Below are 25,960 nucleotides of genomic sequence, written 5' to 3'. Positions count from 1 at the left end.
GCCTTTGACAAGGTGCCAAACATGAGGGTGTTAAACAAGATGGTATTACCAGAAAGATGCTGGAATGGACAGAAAAGTGGCTGACTGGCAGAAGGCAATGAATAGGAATGGAATTTGCCAGTGACTAATGGCCTTCCACAAGAGTTGGCGTGAGGTACACTTCTTTTCATGTTATATGTTAGTTACCTGTATGTGGAATTAATGGTTTTGTGGCTCAGTTTGTGGATAATGCAAAGATAGTTGGAGGAATTGATAATCCTGAGGAAGTAGGGAGTCTACAGAAGGACTTAGAGAGATTGGCAGAATGGCAAAGAAGTGACACCTCTGAGCCACACTGTGTCTTCACCATCCCCTCCGACCTTCCCCTCTCTTTTGTCCTCAGTAAGGGCCTCATCTTTGTCCCCCTGTGCCCACACCTTAGTGAGTTCTATGCCAGCCATGATGCCAAGTTCTTCTCCTGCCATCTCCATGCCTATTTATTTGGCAAGGACTTTCCACCCTGCACTAATGAACCCTTCTCCTGTCTTCAACCTTCCTCCTCTTCCTGGACACCATGCCCTGTTCTGCCTGCTCTGGACCTTTTCACTGTCAACTGTGGATGGGACATCAACCATCTAGATTTCAGCACTCCTCTCTCCAATTCCAACCTCATTCATTCTGAACGCTTTGCTCTCCACTGCCTCTGAAACCAATCCTAACCTCACCATTAAACCCACAGATAAGGGAGGTACAGTAGTAGTCTGGTGTAGTGACCTTTACTTTGCTGAAGCCCAGGACCAACTCTCAGACACCTCCTCTTATTTACCCTTCGAACAGGAAGGGTAAATATACTTACCCCACTAAGGAACACCAGGCCATTGTCTCCTACATCATCATCATCCTTATTGACTCCAGGGATCTCCCATCCACCATGACAACCTTAAAGTTCCCACACCCTGCCCTTCCCATTTCTACTTCCTACCCAAGATCTACAAGACTTATTGTTTCATCTTGTTCCTGCCCCACAGAACTCATATATGCATATCTCGATTCTGTTTTATCCTCTCTAGTTCAGTCCCTTCCTACCTACATCTGTGACACCTCACATGCTCTGGATCTGTTCAATGATTTCAAGTTCCTTGGCTCCATCATCTTATTTTTACTATGAATGTCCAATCCCTATGCACCTCTGTCCTTCACCCAGAAGGGCTCAAAGCTCTCCATTTCTTCCTGGACACCAGACACAATCAGTTCCATTCCACCACCACTCTCCTGCACCTCACTCTATCCTCAGTCTAAATAATTTCTCCTTTGGCTCCTTCCACTTCCTTCAAACAAAAGGTGTAGTCATGGGCACTAGCATTGGGTCCCAGCTGTTGGCTACATGGAACAATCAATGCTCCAAGCCTATACTGGTGACCATCACACACTTTCCCTCCACTACATCAACAACTGTATTGGGGCTGCTTCCCACACCCAACCTCAACTCAGATTTCATCCACTTTGCTTCCAACTTCCACCCAGCCCTCAAATTTTCCCAGTCCATTTCCGACACCTCCCTCCCCTTTCTCGATCTTTTTGTCTCTATCTCTGGAGACAGTTTATCTATTTATGGCTATTACAAACCCACAGACTCTCACAGCTACCTGGACTATATCTCCTCCTACCCTGTTACTTGTAAAAATGCCATCCTCTTCTCTCAATTCCTCCGTCTCTGCCACATCTACTCTCAGGATGAGGCTTTTCATTCCAGAACAAAGGAGAAGTCCTCCTTTAAAGAGAGGGGCTTCCCTTCCTCCACCATCAATGCTGCCCCCAACTGCATCTCTTCCATTTCATGTAGTCTTCTCTTACCCCATCCCCCTGCCACCCGACTAGGGATAGAATTCCTCTTGTTCTCACCTACCATCCCACCAACTTCCACGTCGAATACATAATTCCTTTCAATTTACACCATCTCCAACAGGATCCCCACCAAGCACATCTTTCCCTCCCCCCCCCACCAACTTTCTACTTTCTGCAGGGATCACTCCCTACATGACTCTCTTTCCATTCGTCCCTTCCCACTTACCTCCCTCCTGGTACTTACCCTTGCAAGTGGAACAAGTGCTATATCTGCCCCTGCATATCCTTCCTCACAACCATTCAGAGTCCCAAACAGTCCTTCCTCGTGAGGTGACACTTCACCTGTGAGTCTGTTGGGGTCACATACTGTGTCCGATGCTCCAGTGTGGCCTCTTGTATATCAGTGAGACCCGACGTAGATTGGAAGACCACTTCACCGAGCACCTACGCTCCATTCACCAGGGAAAGCAGAATCTCCCAGTGGCCACCCGTTTTAATTCAACTTCCGATTCCCATTCCGATATGTCTATTCATGGCCTCCTCTTCTGTCACGATGAGGCCACAGAACACCTTATATTACATCTGGGTAGCACCTAACCTGATGGCATGAACATCATTTTCTCGAACTTCTAGTAATGCCCCCCCTACCTCCTTCACCATTTTCCATCCCCTTTTCCCTCTCTCACCTTATCTCCTTGCCTGCCCATTGCCTCCCTCTGGTGCTTCTCCCCCCTTTCCTTTCTTCCATCCTCTCCTACCAGGCTCCCTCTTCTTTTGCCCTGTAGCTCTTACACCATTCAACTTCCCAGCTCTTTATTTCACCCCTCCCCCTTCAGGTTTCACCTATCACCCTGTTCTTCTCTCTCTCCGGCCCCCTTTTAAATCTTCTCCTCAGCTTTTTTTTGTCCGGTCCTGCTGAACAGTTTCGGCCTGAAATGTCATCTGAACTCTTTTCCGTAGATGCTGCCTGGCCTGCTGAGTTCCTCCAGCATATTGTGTGTGTTGTTAGATGGCATACAGTGAAAGGAAGAGTACGGTCATGCACTTTAGTGGAAGGAATAAAGGTGTAGACTAGTTTCTAAATAAGGAGCGATTTCAAAAATTGGAGTAGCAAACATACTTGGGGGTCCTGTGCAGGATTCCCTAAAGGTTAACTCGGAAGTTGAGTTGATGGTAAGGAAGGCAAATGCATTTCCAAGATTCATTCTGAGAGGACTAGAATATAAAAGCAAGGATATAATGCTGAAACTTTATAAGGGATTGGTGAGACCATATTTAGAGAATTGTGAGCAGTTTTGGAAACCTTTCTATGAAAGGAAATGCTGGTATTGGAAAGGGTGCAGAGGAATTTTACAAAAATGATCTCGAGTTAACACACTAGGAGCAGTTTATCGTTGATGGCTTGGGGCCTGGCTCACTTCGGCAGCACATATGCTAAAATTGGAATGGTACAGAGAGAAATAGAATGGCCTCTGTGGAAGGATGACATGCAAATTCATGAAGCCTTCCATAGTTCGGGGCAGCGCAGTAGTCACTAGCATAACGCTGTTGCTGCACCAGTTCAATTCATGCAACCGTCTGTGCTGGTTTAAATGTTCTTCCTGTGAATGCATGGGTTTCCACTGTGTGCTCTGGTTTCCTCCAGCATCCCAGAGATGTGAGCTGTGGGCAGGCTATATTGGTGCCAGAATCATGGCGGCACTTGCAACCCCCAGCACATATTCGGACTGTGTCGGTAGTTGACATAAATAACACATTTCACTGTTTCGATGTACAGGTGAAAAACACAGCAAATCATTACCTGCTGGAGTTTAGCAGAATAAGGGAGTATCTTATTGAAACCTATCAAATATTGAAAGGTTTATATAGAGAGGTTGTGGCGAGGATGTTTCAAATAATGGGCAAGTCTAGGACCAGAGAACACAGCCTCAGAATAGAACAAGAGATATGGAGGAATTTCTTTATCCAAAGGTGCTGAATCTGTGGAATTCATTGTCACAGACATCTGTGGAGACCAAGTCATTGGGTATATATAAAATGGAGGTTAATAGGTTTTTGATTAGTAAGGGTGTCAAAGGTTTTGGAAAGAAGGGAGGAGAATGAGTTGAGAGGGAAAATAAATGAGGTATGAATGAATGGTGGAGAAGATTCAAATGCCCTGTTCTGCCTCTAGAGGAACTGTTTGTTTTGTATGTCATTCTTTTTGTACAAACATCACTTCCTGTTCATAAGCTGTTTCTTACTTACACTTCCTATGCAGGTTACTTTGGATTTTGACTTGGAGCATGAATAATAGAAAGGCATCCATTTCTAGCCAGTCTGTATTTGCCCTTGATACAGCAATATCTGTGAGTCTTAAGCTTTCTTAATATTAGTAAACATTTAGTAGATGTACTTTGAAGTAAATATTAGGTTTATCGTTCATTCTGGGTGGCGGGGTGGAGATGCATCTCTTCCAAAGGAGGTGTAAGGCACTCCTTCCATCCACTAGCATGCAGGTCACCCTTAGGCAAAATGCAGCCCCCGCTTAGACCCTGATCAGGGTAATGTGAAGCCATGGGAGCAGGTGGTGCATATCTGCTGTTGGTGTTATGTGAGCGCTGACACCAGGCAGACAATCTCTGAAGAGATAATGACCACAATCGCCCAAGTCATACGACGTGTTACAAAATGAACAATTGAATTGTTCATCACTATTAAACAACTGTTGTGCTGTGAGTCCACTCTAGCCATGGCATAGCTATAGAATTTTGCATGTGTGTGGTACATTGTTTAATACTGATCATGAGAATAATCAATATTAGTACATTCAGACATGCTAAGATTCTGTATTGAATCTAATATGTGCTTTACTTAACTTTCTGCAATTTCACAAATTTTTCTCATTAAAACCCTGAAGACAGCTTCCAGCTCAGGTGATTTTTGAGAAGGTGTTGAACTGCCTGTCTAGCTTTGTACACAATGCAGTACACAGGCAGTAGACCTGTCTTTATCAATCCTAGTTACTTCAGTTTTGCAGTAGATGTTAGATATATTAGCTGTAGATTTGTATTTGATAACAGTATACATTCTAAGATTAGAAGCATATTGTATTAATGAAGGATTGGCAATATTGATAGGTAGTTAGCTAAAGGAAAGGAAAGGAGACCCCTCAATTTCCTTTACACATCATGAAATTATTTCTGATCCACAGGGCAGATTCTTGTTGATAACTGGTTCACTTTTTAGTCGAAAAGTGGTTCTAGTTAATATTTATGCTCCAAACTTTGACTGCCCTGAATTTTTTAAACATTTATTTACTTCCCTTCCTAATCTAAATGAATATATGTTGATAATGGGTGGAGATTTTAATTGTTGTTTGAATCCTTCGATGGATAGATCTAAACCTATCCATACTCTTCCGAATAGATCAGCCTCACTTATTAATTCTTTTATGGTTGATTCGGGAATCACTGAAATATGGCAGTTTTTGTACCCTAAAGATAAAGAATTTTCATTTTTTTCACATGTATATCATAGCTATTCTAGAATTGACTATTTTCTTATTGATCATTGGTTATTAACGGATGTTATTGATTGTAAATATGATTCTATTACTATTTCGGATCATGCACCTTTGAAGTTATCTATTAAGATTTCGGACTTTTCCAATAATGTTAGATCTTGGAGACTTAACGCTACTTTGCTTCAAGACCCAGAATTTATCACCTACATAAAACAGCAAATTGACTTGTTTTTCTCAACAAACTATACTGAAGAAATCGACAGAGGAATACTTTGGGATTCTTTTAAGGCTTTTATCCGAGGCACCATAATCTTAAACAGCTTTATCTTTAATTGGGTACAAGAACAGAGGAATCTGTGATAACACATCCAGAAATCTTTCAAGGTGACAGTTCTGATTGATATAAGAAGACGTGAGTTGCTGTAACTAAGGAGATAAAATAAAGAATATAGTACTCACATTAAACATTTCCATTGTTCTTCATCGGAAATTAAGAATTAGAAACAGACGTCCAGTAGCATGGTGGTGCACACGGACACAATGGCTTTTGTGGGGTCAAGCAGATGTGTCATTGTCTTTTTTAAATGTAACTTTTTATGATTGCAAGTCCCTGCTGGACTTTAAGAACTTGAAGTACTGCAGGTACATCAATGAATTGCTCATTGGTGGATAAACTGAACCAACTCGACCTGGTGCAGTCCATGATGTTGCCCACGACAGAGAGGCATCGATGTACGAAGGAGGTGTGCAGTTGAACAGCGAGTGTTAGTCGCATTTTTTGTGATCGCAGCACCCTGCCGGACACCGGTGGAACGCTGCAAGCCCACTTCATTGGAACATTGGTGACTGGCAGGGGAGTGGTCCTCAGTTGTAGCAAGGACTAGGCCTCAAGCAGTGGGGTCACCTATTTGCAGCTGCCCAGAGGCATCAGAATCAGGCACTCCACTAGGGTGCTAGAGGCAGTGTTGGGTGGAGTACATGCTGCAGTCAGTGCTGCTCCCCGTATTCCCTTAACAGAAGATGAGCCGAATTGTGTTCAACTGCAGACAGCTGCAACATTCATGGACTCAGGGACTTGGACTACAGTATTTTATTTTTGTCTTATATGCTTCGTATCTGAAATGCTCTATGTGTTTTGCCTTGTTTTGTCTATGACTGGTGGTACTGTGTCTTGCACTTGGCCCCGGGGTAACACTGTTTCTTTTAGCTGCATTCATGGGTATTCATGTAAAATTGACTGACAATTAAACTTGAACTTGAGCATCTAACTGGAGTACTGGATATAGTTCAGAGCACCCAGTCTACAAAAGAGAGTCAATGCTCTGAAGAGGGTACAGTGAGGATGTTATAGTACAGATATTCCCAACCTGGAGTCCACAGAGCCCTCGATTAATGGTAAGGGTCCATGGCATAAAAAAAGGTTGGGAACCCCTGCTATAGTGGGATGATATCAGGATGAGGCTATGAAATAATATGGAGAAATTAGCTCTGACACCATCACAATGTCCGCATTCTCTGCTAACTCTATGATTCTAACACTGTAAACTGGGTGCAATCGACACTGTTGCACATTTGACCCAGATGAGCTACTGACTTGCTTTTATTACATGTGATAACTGGGTCGAATTGTAGAATTAAATCCCAAAAATATCAGGTCAGAAAAAGTCCCGAAATTCCTTGTAAAAGTGGAATTTCACTTACTCAGTCATTTTGAACCATTAGTTATGGCAATGCTCAACTTTATCCCTATGCTTCAATGAAAGCTGTCTTTACGTGGCAATATTTACAGAAATTATATCCTCTCATTTGCTGAAGTCAACACCATTTATTAAATTCAATAGCTCCGATAAATAAAGATTTAGTTTATAAACTGCTCAAATGGAAAGTTCTTAACTGAATTTCAAGTAGTTTCACTGTTTGCGTTTTACCTATGAATCACGATCTAATTGCACCAGTGGCCATGGATCAGTACAAACACCATTTGTAAACTTGTAACAAACTGACATATTATTTTTCACAAAACTTTCACTGCAAAGCTATCTTCAAAATTCTCTCATCCTTCTCTCCCCTCCCCCGTTTTGAAATGTGTATTCAAGTAGTATTTGTGTAATATAATTTTAACGACCCTGCTGTATTTAGAAGTTTTGGATTCATATCCTGTGGCCTTGTTGTGTGTCATGACACTGTGTCACTAAGCTCTTTGTCTCCTTCTTGCACTCCAACTCATCATTATTTGAGATGTAGCATATTTCGGTGGTGTGATTGCTACGCAATCCTCCAGCCTTTGGACCACATCTGGTGAGACTGAATCATTCTGCAAAGGGAAAGGAGTCCATCCTTTCTCCACACCTTTTTAGCATCTACACTGAGATGATCATGAGACTGGTAATTCCAGACAACACTGGCATTAAAATAGAAGGAAGAACCATCAGTAACTTGAGGTATGCAGATGACACAGAAGACCTACGAGCACTACTCAATAATGTTGCGAAAGTCTCTCCTGAATTTGGATTGTTGATAAATGGTAAAAACGCCAAAGTTATGCTGATAAGCAAAACTGCAATTCGAGCTGACATCTACATCAGAAACGACAAGATCCTACAAGTGTCCTCCTTTATATACCTCGGTGCTGAACTAAATGACACAAACGAATGCAGCAAGGAAATAAGGCGAAGTCTAGCAATGGCACGCACAAGCACTACCAAACTCTGGAACATCTGGAAAGATAGATCTGTGAGCACTGACACCAAGATACGCCTCCTCAAGAGTCTTGTCTGGCCAGTAGTCCTACATGGCTGTGAAACATGGACCCTAAAAGCAGCTGTTGAAAAGAAGTTGACAGCATTTGACAGACGGATCCTCAGGGTATCATACATTGAAAGGAGATCCAACAATTTCATCCTAGAAAAGATTGGCACGAAACCAATACTTCTGGAAACCATTACCCAAAGGAAACTTCGCTATTTTGGACACATCTCAAGAACTGATGACACACAGGAACGCACTGTGCTTGAAGGCAGAGTAGAAGGAAGCCACTCCTGAGTCAGACAGAGGTCAGCCTGGATCGACAACATCAAGAAGTGGACCAGTCTCACCACCAGAGATGCAAGAGGTTTGACTGCCGACAGATCGCAGTGGGAGAAAGTGGTCGCTGAGGCTCTGGCAGAGTACGGCACATGATGATGATCACCATCAAACTTACAAGTGGAGTTCGGGCAGAAGCTGGTCACATCAATACCTATCACCAAGAAGGATTTGGTAAAACCAAGGCTGCCTGAGTACTGAAGGACAAAGCTACTAGCCTGGGCATGCAGCACAAGGGCACCAGTGGTCAGGGTCAACCATGGATGTTGCGTCCTAGCTGTCTAGATACGCAATCATTGCAGTATAATATGGAGAGCAAGCTGTTGCCCATGTAGCAAGCTCTCCCTCTCCATGCATCTGATAGACCCAAAGGAACAACCAAGACTATTTGGCACCAGCAGCATCACAAGAGTTGCCAGTCAGCATTGAATAATGTACAACTGCCTTAAGGACTCCAGCTCCAAATTTTCGCCTTGAAGTTTATTCACAGTCTTCCCCATGAGTGGGTATAGCCACAAGGCAGCACAGGTTTGAGATCAGAGTTTTCCTTCTAGATGAGCTGCCAACCACAGCTGATGAGCCCCATCTACCCAAAATGCAGCAAAGGATACACCAATTGGTGGATGGTGACAGACTTTTCCCCGAGATAAATTAGTCAAAAACTAGAGGGGAGAGATGAGAGAGAAAATACTTAAAGGCGGCCTCAGGGGCAAGTTCTTCACATACCTGAATAATCATTCACATTGTCAAGTAGAAGTTAGTATTGTAACTCTGCAGGAACAGCTTGTCCAGAGGCACAGCTATCTCCGGAGCAGTGATCTTCAATACTCCATTTGGGGTGCAGTCCAATCCTGTGGCCTTTGCTGCAACCAGTACATTCAGGTGTGTCTTGCAGTCATATGAAAGTAAGTGAATTGACTGCTGTGACAGTGATGATCTAATTAGGGTATAAAAAGCATGATTAGGGATGCTTCAGACTTTTTTTGTTCTCACTGGGCCTTGTTACCAGTGAGGATGGTGAAGAAATAAGGCCTTCTCCTCCCACTAGTTGCTCAGTTATTCATTACCATTCAGGGCTGTAGAAGTTGACCGGACTGGCCCACTGGCTCTGACCTTATTTAGCTCTGTCCATTGAATGAGTAAGTAGTCTGGTGTTGCACTGAGACTAGACTGGCAACTGCCCATGTTTAAGTATCGCTGGTGCTGACATACTCCCCGGACTGCTCACTGATCTTTGGTGGCAATGGTAGGGTGAAGGGAATGCTGAATCATGAATTCACAATTAGGATAAGGTTAAGTTGTTTTATCCCTCATGTTGATCCATGGGTAACCTGCTCTGGCAGTTAGGTGCCGCAAGACCTGGCCAGATTGGTTTGTTATAAGGCTGCCAAGCCAGTTTTGGTGGTGGACATTAAACACCCCCCCCCCCACCCCACCACACACCCATTCTATGCCCTTGCTACTCTCAGTGCTCCTTCCTGCTGTTATTAAACATGGAGAAAACCTGACTGATCAGCTGAGGGGGTGATGATAGATGGTAATCGGTAGTAGGTTTCCTTGCCCAGCTTCGAACTGATGTCACATGACATTATAATGACTAAGGAAGGAGACGCTGCTGACACTTTCCTGACCCATCGCCTAAGACATCTGATGTCCTTTATCCCAATATCAAGGCTCATTTTGCCAGAGTAAAGGGGAGATCAATTAATGATCATGTGCACCATTGGGAGCTCTGTAACATTGCTTGTTACCCTCCCATCTCGTATGACAGTGACCTTCTACTGTAGCCATTCTTTATTAATCATGAGGTCCAAGTACCTCACCTCAGACTACTTGGTGCACTTGTTCTGTTTCAAAGAAGCTTTACCATGTTATAGCTTAAAGCAGTTTTTCCAGTGCTGTCTAGCCCCGCTGTTCTGTCCTTGCAATTACTATATCAGAGGGGTTCCCAACTTTTTTTATGCCATACACCAATACCATTAAGCAAGGAGTCCATGGACCCCAGGTTGGGAACCACTACTATATCAGGATCGGAATCAGGTTTATTATCACAGGCATATGTTGTGAAGGTCATATATATAAATTAAATAGGTAATGCATTCATTGTCCATTCTATAATCTGATGGTGGAGTGGAAGAAGCTGTTCCTGAAACGTTCAGTGTGTGTTTTCAAGCTCCTGTACCTCCTCGTTGATGGAAGCAATGAGAAGTGGAATGTCATAGGTGATGGGGGCCCTTACTGATGGCTGCTGTCTTTTTGAGGCATCACCATTTGAAGATGTCCTGCCGGGAAGACTAGTACCCATGATGGAGCAGGCTGAGCTTACAACTTGGAAATTCCACCAAAATTCCTGCAACATTTGGTCCCTTTTGTTTGAAGGTTGATTTCCCCTCATTTGGTATCTAGTCACCTGAAAATAGCCATTGGCAGAGCAGTGAACCTCTGGGTTTTTATTCAATTCAGCATAAATGTGAGGTAAATCCAGCTCAATGAAATGTATTGTTCCTCAGTTCTCCACGTGCATGGGCACTAGCAAATGTTTATTATCAGCACTTGCATTCAGCATGACTTACAGTCGGTTAATGCTGCTTTAAAGCTACTTCAGCAATGCTAACAGGAAAACACTCACTGTAGTGGAAGTTGACCCGCACAGAATTCTGCTCCAGCTCTCTTAGAGCTCCTCCACCAGCAGGAACACAAAGAATTAGGCCAGCGGGCATATTTTCCTCAACACTTTGGCTGATGGTCTTTGTGCCCAAAGGTGGCATTTCATTACACCTACCAAATTGGCGGCTTTGAAATATTCCAGGCCAGAGTCAGTCAAGGTGAATTTTTAGTGTCTCACCATCTCATCAATTAGGTTATCAAGCATGTAATGCAGCACTAATAAGTTAGATCATGTTGTGTAAAGTTTGTGCCCATTCCTTTAATGTAACGGTTTCCTTTTGCTCAGTGATCACTACGGTCTTACAACATTTGCACCTTTTGCTTCCATAATGTTATTTTCTCTGAAGAACTTACCCATTCATATAAAGAAAATGCTAAGCACTATTTGCATCCAGAAAACTGAGTTTTCTGATACATCCTGTTACTGTCATTTCTGTTACCACTTCCATATGCTCCTCCCTTGCTCAGAATTGGGGTTTCAACTTTCTGCTTTACCATCCTTATCTTTAGTGTTGTACTATGGCGAATTACATAACGCAGTGTAAGTTTTGAAGGAAACAACAGATATCTGTGGCAGCACTGGATATTCAACTGAACCTGAAGCATAATACATACAGCACAATCATATTTCAAAGTAATTTTATGATCAGAGTACAAATATGTCACCACATACAATCCTGAGATTCATTTTTCTGTGGGCATACTTAGTAAATCTACAGAATAGTAACTATAAACAGGATCATTGAAAGATCAAGCAGAGCATAGGAGACAACAAACTGTGCAAATGCAAATATAAGTAAATAGTTAAGAAATAATGAGAGCATGAAATAACAAGACACAATGTTGGATCTTTGGTTGGGGGAACGTCTCAATAGATGAGTGTAGTTATCGTCTTTTGCTGATGGTTGAGGGTTTATAACTGTTCTTGAACTTGGTGGTGCAAGTCCTGAGGCTCTTGTACTTTCTACCTGATGGCAGCAGCGAGAAGAGAGTATGGTCTGGGTGGTGAGGATCTCTTACGCTTTCCTGCAATAGCATTTCATGTACACAAACACGAGGGAATCTGCAGATGCTGGAAATTCAAGCAACACACACAAAATGCTGGTAGAACACAACAGGCCAGGCAGCATCTATAGGAAGAAGCAGTGTCGACATTTCAGGCCGAGACCCTTCGTCCTGCCCGAAATGTCGACAGTGCTTCTTCCTATAGATGCTGCCTGGTCTGCTGCGTTCCATCAGCATTTTGTGTGTGTTGCAGCATTTCATGTAGGTGTGTTGAACGGTTGGGAGGGCCTTAGCCATGATGTACTGAGCCGAATTCCCAGCACAATGTTGAATATCGTGCAAGTAGCAGCAAACCCTCCGACTTCTGATCTTGAATGGGATGAAGGTCATTGATGTAACAGAACAGGATTGGGCCCAGTCAACAGTAAAGAGGAACTGATGTGGGAGGGGGGTTGGGTTTAGATGATTAACCTACAATAACCACCATGCTCTTTGGAGTGATATACATTATTATTCAAAAGTCTTAGGCGCACATATATAGCTAGTGTACCTAAGACCTTTGTAGTGTACTGCAGTAATTTTATGTATTTTACTGTACTGCTACCACACAAGAAAAATCATGAGGTATGTGAGTGATGATAAACCTGATTCTGATATGGGTCTCTAGTGTGGACTGAGAGTGCGAAGGGGGCAGGGAGAGGGGAATCGTAGTTGGGAAAAGGGGAAGGGAGAAGGAGGGAGCAGGAAGCAACAGAGAGACATTCTGTAATGATCAATAAACCAATTGTTTGGACCTTGCCTAGTGACCGTTTGGAACAAAAGTAAAGAGGACTTTTTTTTTAGCCAATGAGTGGTGAATCTGTGGAATGCTCTGCAGTAGACTGTGGATGAAACCAAATCCATGGGTATATTCAAAGCTGAAGTTGATAGGTTCCCGATTATTGTTCGGGGCATAAAGGGATATAGTGAGAGGGCATGTGTATGAGTTTGAATGGGATCTGGGATCAGCCATGCTGAATTAGCTGAATGGATTTGATGGGCTGAATGGCCTAATTCTGCTCCTATGTCTTATGGTTTTATGGTCTCAGGACTGGGTGTGACTGCTGCACCCAGGCCCCGGCACTCCTTCTCTGCCACCTGCCCCACACCCCTCCTGTGGCGCTCCACCCTCCCCATTCCTAACATCATTTGCTCCTGCCAGATTTACAAACTTGCTGTCTGCTTCACGTTTACAATACAGTACTGTGCAAAAGTCTTAGCCATCCTAGCTATATATTGTATATGTGCCTAAGACTTTTGCACAGAACTGTAATCTGTTCTTTCACCATTAGTGTTCTTACCCCTTGATGCTCCTTGAACTCACTTTTACTATAGTTCCACATTACCACACTCCATGAAATACTGCATTTGACATCAAGGTAAGTTACATCTCATCCCCACTAAAATTCATTTTTTGTTAATTTGTGATTGAATGATGTTTGTCAAGATTTGGAGCCAGGTGGGTCTTGGTGAAACCCAAAGTAGGTTATTCGAGAGTGGTAATTAGACAGAATAGTCCTGCATTACAAGGTCAAAGTTCACAAAGTCAGGTTGATGCTGTTGTATTGGGTCTGTAGAATTGTTATTTTTCTTGTAGTTTAACTTTTCTGTGCTTGTTTGCATATTTATACAATCACCTATACTGTTCAGTGATTTTCCCAGTAATTACAGTACAGTTGCTTCTGTATTTTTCAAATGCAAGTTTAATTGTCATTCAACCATACTTAGACACAGTCGAATTCATCTGGGGCCAAAGTGTAAAACATACACAACACATTCAAAAATAGCAGGCAAAACAAATCTTAGTTTTCAATAGCAGGTATTAAATCTTAAATCTGGCAATTTTATACTTTGTTTAATAGTTATCACTGAAATATTTTTGTTATCTCAAGTCTGAGTAGAAGATCATGACTACTTTTTAGTCTGGTCGTTTTGTTTGTTCTTTTGATTCTCTTTGTCCTTGTAACATTTAATTAAACAACTGTAAGTAACACGTTTTACGCCTCAGTCTTGACTTTGGAAGAACTTTTGGATTGCAAAAGCATCGGATCTGACATGTCGGTCCATGGCCTCCTCTTGTGCCACGATGAGGCCACCCTCAGGGTGGAGGAGCAACGGCTTACATTCTGTCTGGCTAGCTTCCAACCTGATGACATGAATATCAATTTTGTTTTCTGGTAAAAAAAATTCTTCTCCCTCCCATCTTCTTTTATTCCCCACTCTGGCCTGTTGCCTCTTCTCACTTCTCCCTGGGTCCTCTTCACCTTCCCTTTCTCCTACGGTCCACTCTCCTCTCCTATCAGATTCCTTCCTTTCCAGCCCTTTACCTTTCCCACCCACCTGGCTTTACCTATCACCTTTGGGCTACTGTCCTCCTCCTCCCCCACCTTTTTACTCTGGCATCATTCCCCTTCCTTTCCGGTCCTGAAGAAGGGTCTCGGCCTGAAACGCTGACTGGTTATTCATTTTCCTCGATGCTGCCTGATCTGCTGGGATCCTCCTGCATTGTGTGAGTGTTGCTTAGGATCCAACAATGGCAAAGTTGTGTCTGTACTTTTAAACAGATGGGCTGCAGGCATGACCAGCACCACACACAAGGCTTTGGAAATACAGCCAGGGTGTTGTCTAGTCCTTTTCTTGCCTTTGCTGTATCCAGTGCTCCCTGTCACTTCATTATACATTGTGTAAGGAATCAATTTGACTGAAATCTGATGTTTGTGATATTGTTTCGGAATGCACTCACACACTGAGCCCTTCTACTCTTGAGACCACTAACTGTTTAATTGTGCCCCAGCAAACCTTTATAGATACAGCAGGCCCGCAGAGCTCGGCTGTGGTCCATTGGCTATATAAATGAACCAGAACAAAAACAAACTGCTGGAGGAACTCAGAGCATCTGATAGCATTGGTGAAATGGATAACCTGGACTGAAAGATAGAGTGGAGTTGGAAAGTGGTGAGGGGAGGGGTGAAGCGAGAGGTGGGGAGAGAAGAGGAGGAAGGGATGAATGTGTGGGCAGACACCCGATAAATCATAAATTGCCTTGTGTCATTACAAGTGTACATTTAACTGTCCATTTCCATTTCATTCTTCTTTTATTTATCCAGCATTTTCTTGTTCTCATCTTATTCTCCTCTTACCCATCATCCAAACTGTGTATTCCAACAGTATCTGTTCTCATATCCCATCCCTAGGTCAAGCACTGAAGGGAAAGAGTTCCCATCCCTCCTTGCACAATGCCAGCAAATCCCATACCTTACAGTGCTTGGCTTAGCTTATATCTCCAGGAGCTGCTGCCAGTGCAGGACAAACAGGCAAAAGCCTGTAAAACTGATGAAGGTCAAAGTGGCAACCAAGGTTGCCAAGGTTGGAAAAATATTCCCACAGTTTGCATTTGGTATTACAGTAGTTACGTATACGTCACGACATGACTTGGCTGGCCAAATTTTTTTCTGACTTCCAAATGCCTTCAGGCTGCTTGACTGAGATGAACTTTATATGTCATCCAACACCTTTTCATCACTTTGAAACCTTTATAAAAACTCATTCACAGGCCATTAAGTTCAGGAGCTGCATTTCCGTGATCATAATGAGCATAAGACATTAAGATTTATTCACTGACCTTTCCATCCATGTTCACTTCTGTAAACATGTTGTGGTTACCTTTCAGACCCAGTAAAGGTCTTGTGCCCAAGATATTAATCTTTATCTCAGTCAATGATTGTATTTTAACTATTAAAAGTTGCCTAAAAAATAGTCTGTGTTTAGAATGTCTGAAATCCTTTGTTTTCCTTTGGATAAAACATATTTATGTATAATATAACATGAAATCTGTTCTTATAAACACAGAAGGAATTTTTGCAGAGGTATTACCACTTGGCATCATGTTTAATAGTGCCTGCAAAGTTTAGCTGTATATACAACAGAGTAAATCTTCTAATGTTTGCATCATCGGTAAACTGCCTCAAAAATAACTAACATTGTAATGTCTAAATTCTTTAGAAATTAATGCATTTACACAATCATGGTTGATTGTGACAACCAAGTCATGGTTGTCTTGGTCACAGACATTGCCAATATTTCTCTTTTGAATGCACTATTTAATTTTACTTATACAGAATCACTAAGAAAAATGTAAAAAATTATTTTAAATTATACTGAAAGACCACAAACAGATGTTAAGGCTCCTTCTGCTTGTTATGGCTGTCACAAAATTGGAGGAAAAGGTATCGGTAGAAGCAAAAATACTTCTGTTCTTTGGTCATTCTCTGTGATGAAATATTATACACTGCCCTCTGAATGTGTAGGTGGTTACTGAGGATCATTTAGAGCATCAAGTGCCAGTATACCCCTTGGGCACGGAGCATGGTTACACCACTGTGCTTTGGACTGGCACTTCACTCTCTCTCTAAGCCTTGCCCAATGCCATTTATTGCTCCTATAGATGTGACTTAAAACTCAGTTTGTCTCTCACTTTAAAAGGATTGTGAATTGCTGTCAGGATTTTGTAAAGTTAACAATGTAATGGTTCTATATTAAAGAGCGAAAACTGGGAAACAGAGCTGATTATATTGCTTTTATAGAGAGATGGCACCAGTTCAATGGAGTGAATGACTTCTTTCCATGTTTTAATGATTCTATGATTGTAGTTAGAGAGTACATCTCAAAAGTCAATGCTTCAGGGGTTACCAAAGTGTTAAACTATCCTAAGTCAATGCCAACCTGAATGAAAGTAGAATTTGGACAGGTACATAGATAGGAAAGGTTTAGAAGGATATGCACCCAATGAAGGCAAATAAGACAAGTTTGGCTGGGCACCTTGGTTCGCATGGATGAGTTGGGCCAGATGGTTTGTTTCCATCTTGGATTACTCTTTTTACTCTAGAATTCAAGAAGAATCTTAAGTTTTTTTTTTGCCCTATTGAGGTTTTCTCTCCAGATTTTTGTTTTTATCTAGTCCGGTTCGTCTTTAAATCTCTTTTTTCTATAACCTGTGATGAAATCAGTGTGGACAGATAAAGCAATCAGCATGGACGTGGTGAACCTTCAGGGTCGCTTCTACGCTGCATGATTCTAGTACTCTATGCAATTGCACGAGGCCCCCTCTCGGTTCACTGCTGTGTACCAAATAGTGACTTCAAGTTGGTGAAACAGTGTTAATGGCTGTTTTTGGCATTAAGCGAACTATATCATTTTTAAACTGTTTCTCTGGGGCATTTGCCAAAGTTGCAGCAGTAGAGAGCAAAAATTTCAGACACAGACATAGCTCATTGAACTTCAGTAGGAAAGGATTTAATTAATAGCAGAGTGATAAAATTGCCCTCAATGGAATTCACATCAATTTGATTTAAAGTTCAAGCGAGCACTCTTAAAGAAATTAGATGACTTGTCTTTTTGAATGATTTACCTTGTGTTCAGCTCCGGTACTCCCAATCTAATTTTGATTCTGAAACATACACAATTTCTGATATTAGAGTTAACAATTTGATTATATACATTCAGTTTGTTTTGTAAATGGAGATTTCACACAATGGTAAATACATTTTACAAAGAAATAAAATATTTTAAAAACTTAAGAGCTGTTGAGTAATGTAGACTGAATCTTGACTCTTCCCTCTAACTTACTCCCCCTGGTGGTAGTATTTGGTATTACTAACTGTGGGGGAAAAAGTGAGATCAATTACACAGGACAATACCTCAACTGGCCAGAACAGAGGTGACTGGATGCTAACTGTGCTTGGTGAGAACACTACTGAATGTGTGTGGCAGATTGATCAAAATCAATTTTGCCATAAAAGATTGCTTGCTGTAAGTCATACACTCTGCTCAGGCTCTCTATCATTGCCTGACACATGTTTTGCAATATGTAATCTGTTTTAAAATAAAGCCTAGAAGAGGCAAACTTTTTCACAAAAAAAAATCCAGAAGAGATTGAGAAGTGAATCAAAGGCTATCAAAATGATAGACATTTTTAAGTAGGGAAAAGAGAAGGCGATTATTTACACTGGTTGACAAGTCAGTAAAAAGGGGCATAGATTCAGGATTTTCCAAAGCGCAAACACGAAGGTTAAAAACATTTTTTACACACAGTGAGTTATTAAAAATGGAATGGTTTGCCACAAGTGACTATTGAGGCAAAGTCTAAACATTTTTTAATAGAGTCTGGATAAATATTTGAAATGGAAACTGGGGAAAAGACAGGTGTGCAACATTAGCTTCAATTCAAGAGCAAGAAGCACTCTCAGATCTGTGATGGGCCAAATAGCCTCTTTCTGGGGTATAGTTCCTAGGTTCAAATTTCCTGCAAATCGATGGAAAAAATCGGCATTTTAAACTTCAATAGAGCAGCTGCCATTCTAAATATAGCTACAAGAAATAACCTTTAATTAATTTGTTTAGGAATTTCAAGCAAATGTTGTTTGTTTGGCACCTATTCATGAATCAGCCTCTAAACAGAAGGGTTCCAGATAAAAAGCTCCAGATTTCCAGCATCTGCACTCTCTCTCATGTCTCTGAACAGTAGGTACAAAGAATATTTCAGTGACAACATGGCAACATCTAAACTGAGCAAATTATTCAGGATTGTTCAGTATTTGCAGCAGAAAAAAATGTCTTCACTGCTTTGACAATATGATTTCAGTCCAGTCAATTAGCTGTTTAATATTATATCCATTTGTTCATTGTTTTGCTGCAGAATAGAAAATATTCATATTTTAATTTTAGGTTGAGGACAAAGACTTTATTTGTTCTTCCTTCCTATTTGCCCAAAGCATGGTTTTATTCTGAATGTGGCACAGTAGCATTGTATTTGGTGCATTGCTATACAGCACCAGTGCTAGCTAGCAGAACAAAGGAGTGGGAATAAAAGGGGCTTTTCTGGTTGGCTGCCAGTGATTGGTGGTGTTCTGCAGGGGTTGGTGTTGGGTCCACTACTTTTCACATTAGATGTCAATGATCTGGGTGATGGCTTTGTGGCTAAGTTGGTGCATGATGCAAAGATAGGCGGAGGAGCTGGTTGAGTGTTGAGGAAGGAGGGAGTCTGAAGAAGGACTTGGACAGATTATGAAAATTGGAAAAGAAGTGGCAGATCGAATACACCATAGGGAAATGTAGTCAGTTTAGTAGAAGAAATAAAGGCATAGTTTATTTTCTAAGTGAGGGGCTAATTCAGAAATTGGAGGTAGAAAGGGACTTAGTGCATGACTCCCTAAAGGTCAACTTGTAGGTTGAATCAGTAGTAAGTGAAGCGAATGCAACGTAAGCATTCAATTTGAACAGACTAGAATATAAAAGCAAGGGTGTAACACTGAGACTTTATAAGGCAATACTCAGAATGTACTTGTAATATCGTGAGCAGTTTTGATCCCGTATCTAAGAAATAATGTGCTGGCAAAGAAGATTCATAAGAATGTGAACTGGATGTTTGTGTGTTGCTTCAGAACTGTTACAGCACTGAGCATAAGTCTTAGGTCTCAGTCTTAAGTTTGGGACATCAAGACTTTTGGACAGTCCTGTATTTATCAACGTGGAGTGTGGAGCGAGTTTGTTAATCTGGCAGGGGCAAAATATATTGGGAATGGCGAGGGTGGAGCACTGGGGGAGGGGATGTGGAGGAGTGCCAGTGCCAGAGGTGGTGTGGGGCAGACACAAGGCAAGGCCATTTGATTCCAAGCTATTGGTTTATTGATCATCACAGAATACCCCTCTGGTGCTTCCCACTCCTCCTGCTCCCCCTTCCTCTTTTCCCAACCATGACTTCCCCTCTTCTTGCCCCCTTCTGACTCTTCAGTCCACAATAGAGGCCCATACCAGAATTAGGTTTATCGTCACTCATGTATGTTGTGAAATTTGTTGTTTTTTTGTGGTAGCTCTACATAAAGTTACTGCAGAACTGCACAAAATTCTTGGGCACCCTAGCCGTGTACATGTGTCAAAGACTGTATGTCTGCAACAGACCTTGTTGCTCTGTTATACAGAATTAATTTACTTAAAGCTAGGGCACTTAGGACAGTTCTTGGATTGCTTTTATAATGCTGCATAAAATCAGACTGATTTTAATAGAATTTGAAATTTGTGTTGGCTTCTCACTGAGCACAAACTACATTTTTTTAAGAATTTATGACTTTTATTAGAATGCTTGTGATTTTATAAGCATTGGTCAGACCACATTTGGAGTACTATGACTAATTTTGGAGAGGGTTGCATCGCAGTGGGTCCAGAGAATCTTAACAAGAATTATCTTGGGATTGAAAGGGTTACTGTATAAGTAGCATTTGAACCTCCTGGGCCTGTACTTGCTGGAGTTTAGGAAAATGAGAGGAGAGCTCATTAAAACCTACTGAATATTGAAAGGAATCGGTGGAATACATGTGGTGAGGTTGTTTTCAATAATAGGACTAGTGGGCACAGCCTCAGAAGGACACTCCTTTAGAACAGAGGTGAGGAGGAATTTCTTTACTCAGAGAGCAGTGAATCTGTGGAATTCATTGCTACAGACAGCTGTTAAAGCAGTGATTGTTGGGTTGTTGATTAGTAAGGTCACCAAAGGTTACAGGGAGAAGACAGATGAAATTGCCTAATTCTTCTCCTATGTCTAATGGCCTATACTGGGTCAGCAAATTTACAGATGACATCAAGATTGGAGGGGGGAGTAGTGGACAGTAGGGAAGACTATGAATGCTTGCGGTAGGATCTGGACCAGTTGGGAAAAAAATAGGCTGAAAAATGGCAAATGGAATTTAATGGAGACATGTGTCAGGTGTGAGGTGTTGCACTTAGGCAGGAGAAACCAGGGTAGGGCTTACACAGTGAATGTTAGGACACTGAGGAGTGTGGTAGAACAAGGGAATCTGGGAATTCAGATCCCTAATTCCTCGAAAGTTGCATCACGGGTAAATAGGGTTATAAAGAGAGCTTTTGCTACATTGGCCTTCATAAATCAGGGCACTGTGTACAGGAGTTAGGATGTTATGTTGAAGTTGTATAAGACTTTTGTGATGTGAATTTGGAATATTGTGTGCAGTTACTATCACCTCCAGTATCTATAGGAAAGATACCAACAAGCTTGAGAGAATACAGAGAAAATTTACAAGATGTTGCCAGGATTTGACTTATAGGGAAAGGTTAAATAGGTTAAGACTTTATATCCTGGCGGTAGGGGATGAGGGGAGATCTTACAGAGATATACAAATTATGAGTGGTATAGATAGGGTAAATACGTGCAAGCTTTCCCCGAGGTTGGCTGAGATTAGAACTAGGGGCCAAAGGTTCAGGGTGAAAGGTGTAATACTTTAAGGAGAGCCTGAGAGGGGATTTCCTCACTCATCGGGCGGTGTGAGTGTGGAACAAGCTGCTAGCGGAAATGGTGGATGCATGTTTAATTGCCACACTTATGACAAATTTTGTTAGGTACATGGATGAGAGAGGTATGGGCAGCTATGGTCTGGGTCCAGGTAGATGGGACTCAGCAGATAAACAGGTCAGCACAGACCTTCCCTACGAAGCAGATTTCATGCTATCTTTCCTGAGTCCCATTCTGTTGGAAAGCAAGCTACTGGAATGGCCCATGCCCAATTCTTCAATTACTTATAAGTCTCCTTAAAATGTTGGAAACAGATGTCATTACAATTAACATGAAATGGATCAAATTTAACAAGTTCTTTTAATTTTTCATGTACAAAATGGAATGAATGCAGTTAATAATCCAAGCAAAAGAGAAATCAGTACAATAATTCTGTAAAGGAGAATATAAATATCAATTATCAGCCATGAATATTTATTCAATACTGTATTTTATAAAGGTTAATATGTGGGACAGCTATAAGCCAATTTACTTGTTTCTTTATTATGTTTTGTTTTTATTATTATTATTTTTCTGTCTCTGCTAGATTATGTATTACATTGAACTGCTGCTGCTAGAGTTAACAAATTTCACGTCACATGCCAGTGATAATAAACCTGATTCTGATTATATAATGTTTCTGGAAAAGGAGTTCATAGGATCAGAGAATTATCAGAAGCGTGCAGAATATTTCAAATATTATTTCTAAATGTCATTGTAGTACAGGGTTTATACAGATTAAGATGTCTTATTCTATTGACTATTAGTGAATTGAAAATACTCCTTGATGCTTTCAGTTGTTTGAATTCCGTCTTATAAAAAGGACAACAAAAGCAAAGACGATGTGTACAAGAACTGATTCCACTTTAATTATACATTTGAGTAAGAACAATAATATTTTTGGCATTTAAAGTTTGATATTAACATTTTTATGATGTGATCCTGTCAGTTCACATGTGCATTTGTTTGACTTCTCAATTGTCACGCTTCTTGTTGGCAAGTTTAACTCTGATGGTACTCCCGCTTAAACTTAAGCCTGAGAGTGAAGTTACAACAGCTTCTGCAGTTTTCTCATCTGGATAGTCAAGAAAAGCTCGGTGTTGTGCACCCTGCCAGTTTAGACGTAATGGAACTGCATTGTGATCTCTCAAAATGTTCTTCAATTTACTGACTCTCATATCTTGAGGTATATTACCCATATACACAGTAGTAACTCTGCCTAGAGGATTAGTTTGTCTTTTAGAGTCAAATTCTGTTTGTTTTTCACACTCATCGCAATTTCCAGCCATTCCAGATAGGTGTTTTTCCATTAGTGTTGTGGTTGCACCTTTCCTTATCATTTCTTTTGTATCGATGCAGCTTTCATCCTTCAGCGTAACATCCTTGCCTGCTTGCTCTTCCCTGAAGTGAAAGCTTTTTAGGATAGGAATTTTTTTCATCATCCCTGAATCCACCTGTCCAAGAGAAAAGGTACATGATAAAACCGATGCAATGGTCACAGAATGTTTAGTGTGAGCAAAAGCTTGTCTCTGACGCAGGAGACTTTGGTTTGAAGAATCGCGAGTTCAGTAGCTAAAAACCTGTGTCATTATGTTCGGGCTCAGGCCTCAGCACAGTAACCTAGGTGACCTGCCAATGCAGCTCAATGCGAATTGGGCAGTAGATCACCGCATGGCATTGGATAGGATTGGCCATTATCCAATGACTCTGATAGGAGCCAAGCAGTGTTAGCAGCAAGAGTGGGCATTAACCTGCAGCAGCCTTTGCATGACCTTCCTTCTTACGTACACAAAAGGTTGTGGGATGCTTCAGGAATGGCATTCTACAACTTAGAGTACTTAGACTGCACTTAGAGCATTGTGCCCAATTCTGGTCACCTCACTATAGGAAGGATGTGGGAGATATGGAGAGGGTGCAGAGGAGATTTACCAGGATGTTGCCTGGTTTGGAGAACAAGTCATATGAAGCAAGGTTAGCAGAGCTGGGACATTTCTCTTTGGAGCATAGAAGAATGAGAGGGGACTTGATAGAGGTCTACAAGATTATGAAAGGCATAGAGAGGGTGGATAGTCAGTACCTGTTTCCCAGGGCACCAATAGCAAACACCAGAGGGCATATGTACAAAATTAAGGGAGGGGAGTATAGGGGAGACAACAGGGGTAAGTTTGTTTGTTTGTTTGTTTTTAATAAACACAGAGGGTTGTGAGTGCCTGGTATGACTTGCCAGGGATGGTGGTGGAGGCTAAAACATCAGGGGTATTTAAGAGCCTCTTGGACAGACACGTGGATAAAAGAAAAATGGAAGGTTATGGGGTTGTGTGGGTTTAGTACTTTTTTATTAAAAATAATTATATGGGTCGGCACAACATGGAGGGTTGAAGGGCCTGTATTGTGCTGTAGTGTTCTATGGTTCTAACTATTGATATAAATGTGCCTAGAATGATTAACACATGATCCAAAACCGGGAAGGAAAAAGATGCATTCAATTTACATCTGTAAATTGCAAATTTCTGTCTACAGCTTGGGTAAATCCTTCATTTGCAAACCAGTTCCATGTGCACTCAGTGGCCATTTTATTAGGTACACCTGCTCATTAATACAAATATCTAACCAGCCACGCATGTGGTAATAACTCAATGCATAAAAGCATGCAGTCATGGTCAAGAGATTCCGTTGTTGCTTATGGGTCTGCCTCAGCAGCAGTCCCAAAACTCCTACATAAAGTTCAAGCTCAAGCATTGAGATTATGTTGTGGTGCTATTAAATCAGTCCAGCTTTTGGCATTAATTGTGAAGTAACTTGCACATCTACACCAGGTTACAATTAGCAATGGCTCATTGGGTTAACAGAAGAGGACATAAAGTTGGCCATTCAATATTGTCAACATTAATAGACTGTTGGGAGCACTCGCAAGCTATGGGTGGATGGGAAATGAATGGGCACAAAATCTTGGGTTGTTTAACATGGAAGACAGACCCAGTGTTCTGTCACTCCTTCATGGTTTTTCCCTTTTCCCTTGGTTGATTTAAGCCTTGAAGAAAAGATCAAGGTGCAGAATGATTGTGTATCAGTGACGCAGGAAGTTCAGCAACAGGTGCAAGGCACATATTATGGCTTCTTCAGTATCTAAACAGATGGTCCAAAAGATCCTGTGACAGGTTGGTCAGATGCTTTTGTTTATGTTCTAAAGTTGCCGGATATGATTAAGAAAAGATTATCAGATAAACTACCCAGTATTTAAGTCTGAAATGGTTGCTATCATTTTAGCCTTGGAATGGGTTGAAGATAAATATTGAGAACATGAGATGAAGAGTCCCTTGGTTATGGGAACAGTTCAGTAATGGGCAAGTGAAGTTGGTTTGAGAGTCTGTTGGTTGAGGGGTAATAAATGTTCCCGAACCTAGTGGTGTGATTCTTGAGGCTCCTGTACCTTCTTCCTGATTGCAGCAGTGAGAAGAAAGTGGTAGGGGTGGGAGGGTGGTAGGGGTCCCTGATGGTGGATGCTGTTTTCCTACGACAGTGTTTTGTGTAGATGTGCACAATGGTGAGAAAGGCTTTACCCATGATGGACTGGGTTGTATCCTCTACTTTTGTAGGATTTTCCATTCAGAGGTATTGGTGTTTCCATACCAGGCTGTGATGTTGCCAGTCAATATACTTTCCAAAGTTCAAAGTACATTTATTTATCAAAATGTTTATGCTAAATACAACCCTGAGATTCATCTCCTTACAGGCAGCCACAAAACAAATAAACCCAGTAGAACCCATTAAAAAAAAAGACCGTTAAATACCCAACATGCAAAAAAAACAAATTGTGCAAACGATAGAAGTAAATTCAGTCTAGCCTGGCACTTAAACCATCCAAGCCTCTGGTCATTCCTTTCACTCGGGACCAGGCCCAGGTCCCATTGCCTCAACTCTGCATCTCCTCGGTTCTGCTGCATTGAGGCACCTGCAATCCACTCCAGCAATGGCCAAACATTGGCTCATTCCCCGCTCTCAGGCCCGGATCCTGCCACCTCGAGTCAGCCCATACATGCCTCACCACAGCCCTCCTGCACCTTCGAGACTTCTGTTCACACTGCAGAATTGCCAAGTCATACAGGTGGGTCAAATGATCAGCTCCAAAAGAGAAGTTACAGGCTATTGATTGCCAGCAAATAGTTGCAGTGCTTCACCCATTACATCTTAGACTGGAAGTCTATCACGTCAACTACTACACGTCGATAGCAGTCTGTCAGAGTTTTAGATGTCATGCTGAACCTTCGCAAACTCCTAAGGAAGTACAGGCACTGCCATGCTTTCTTCGCATGCTGGGCCCAGGATAGGTCCTCCGAAGTAATAATTCTGAGGAATTTAAGGTTGCTGACCCTCTCCCACCGCTGATTCCTTAATGAGGACTGGCTTATGGACCTCTGGTTTCTGAATCCTGATGTCAATAGTCCACTCCTTGGTCTTGCTGACATGGAGTAAAAGGTTGTTCTTATGGTACCACT

At 41.7% G+C, this 25,960-nt stretch overlaps 1 protein-coding gene and 1 non-coding gene across 10 annotated transcripts in view; one reads left to right on the top strand and one right to left on the bottom strand.

Moving 5' to 3' along the window:
- Positions 1-3,236: 3,236 nt before the first annotated feature.
- Positions 3,237-3,341, top strand: LOC132407225 (U6 spliceosomal RNA). The gene has a single exon (XR_009516412.1). It is a non-coding gene; the product is annotated as a U6 spliceosomal RNA (small nuclear RNA).
- An 18,970-nt stretch (positions 3,342-22,311) lies between these two features.
- Positions 22,312-25,960, bottom strand: part of mthfsd (methenyltetrahydrofolate synthetase domain containing) — a 96,243-nt gene continuing 92,594 nt past the window's right edge. For all 9 annotated transcript variants that reach the window (XM_059993196.1, XM_059993191.1, XM_059993190.1 and 6 more), the window contains one exon: positions 22,312-22,918. In XM_059993196.1, the coding sequence (XP_059849179.1) occupies positions 22,439-22,918 (480 nt within the window). In that variant the 3' untranslated portion in view covers positions 22,312-22,438. The remainder of the gene's footprint in view (positions 22,919-25,960) is intronic.

The sequence above is a fragment of the Hypanus sabinus genome, chromosome 17 (genome assembly GCF_030144855.1).
Source record: "Hypanus sabinus isolate sHypSab1 chromosome 17, sHypSab1.hap1, whole genome shotgun sequence".
Taxonomy (NCBI): domain Eukaryota; kingdom Metazoa; phylum Chordata; class Chondrichthyes; order Myliobatiformes; family Dasyatidae; genus Hypanus; species Hypanus sabinus.
Note: the sequence above shows the minus strand (reverse complement) of the source record. Positions and strands in the feature narration are given on the sequence as shown.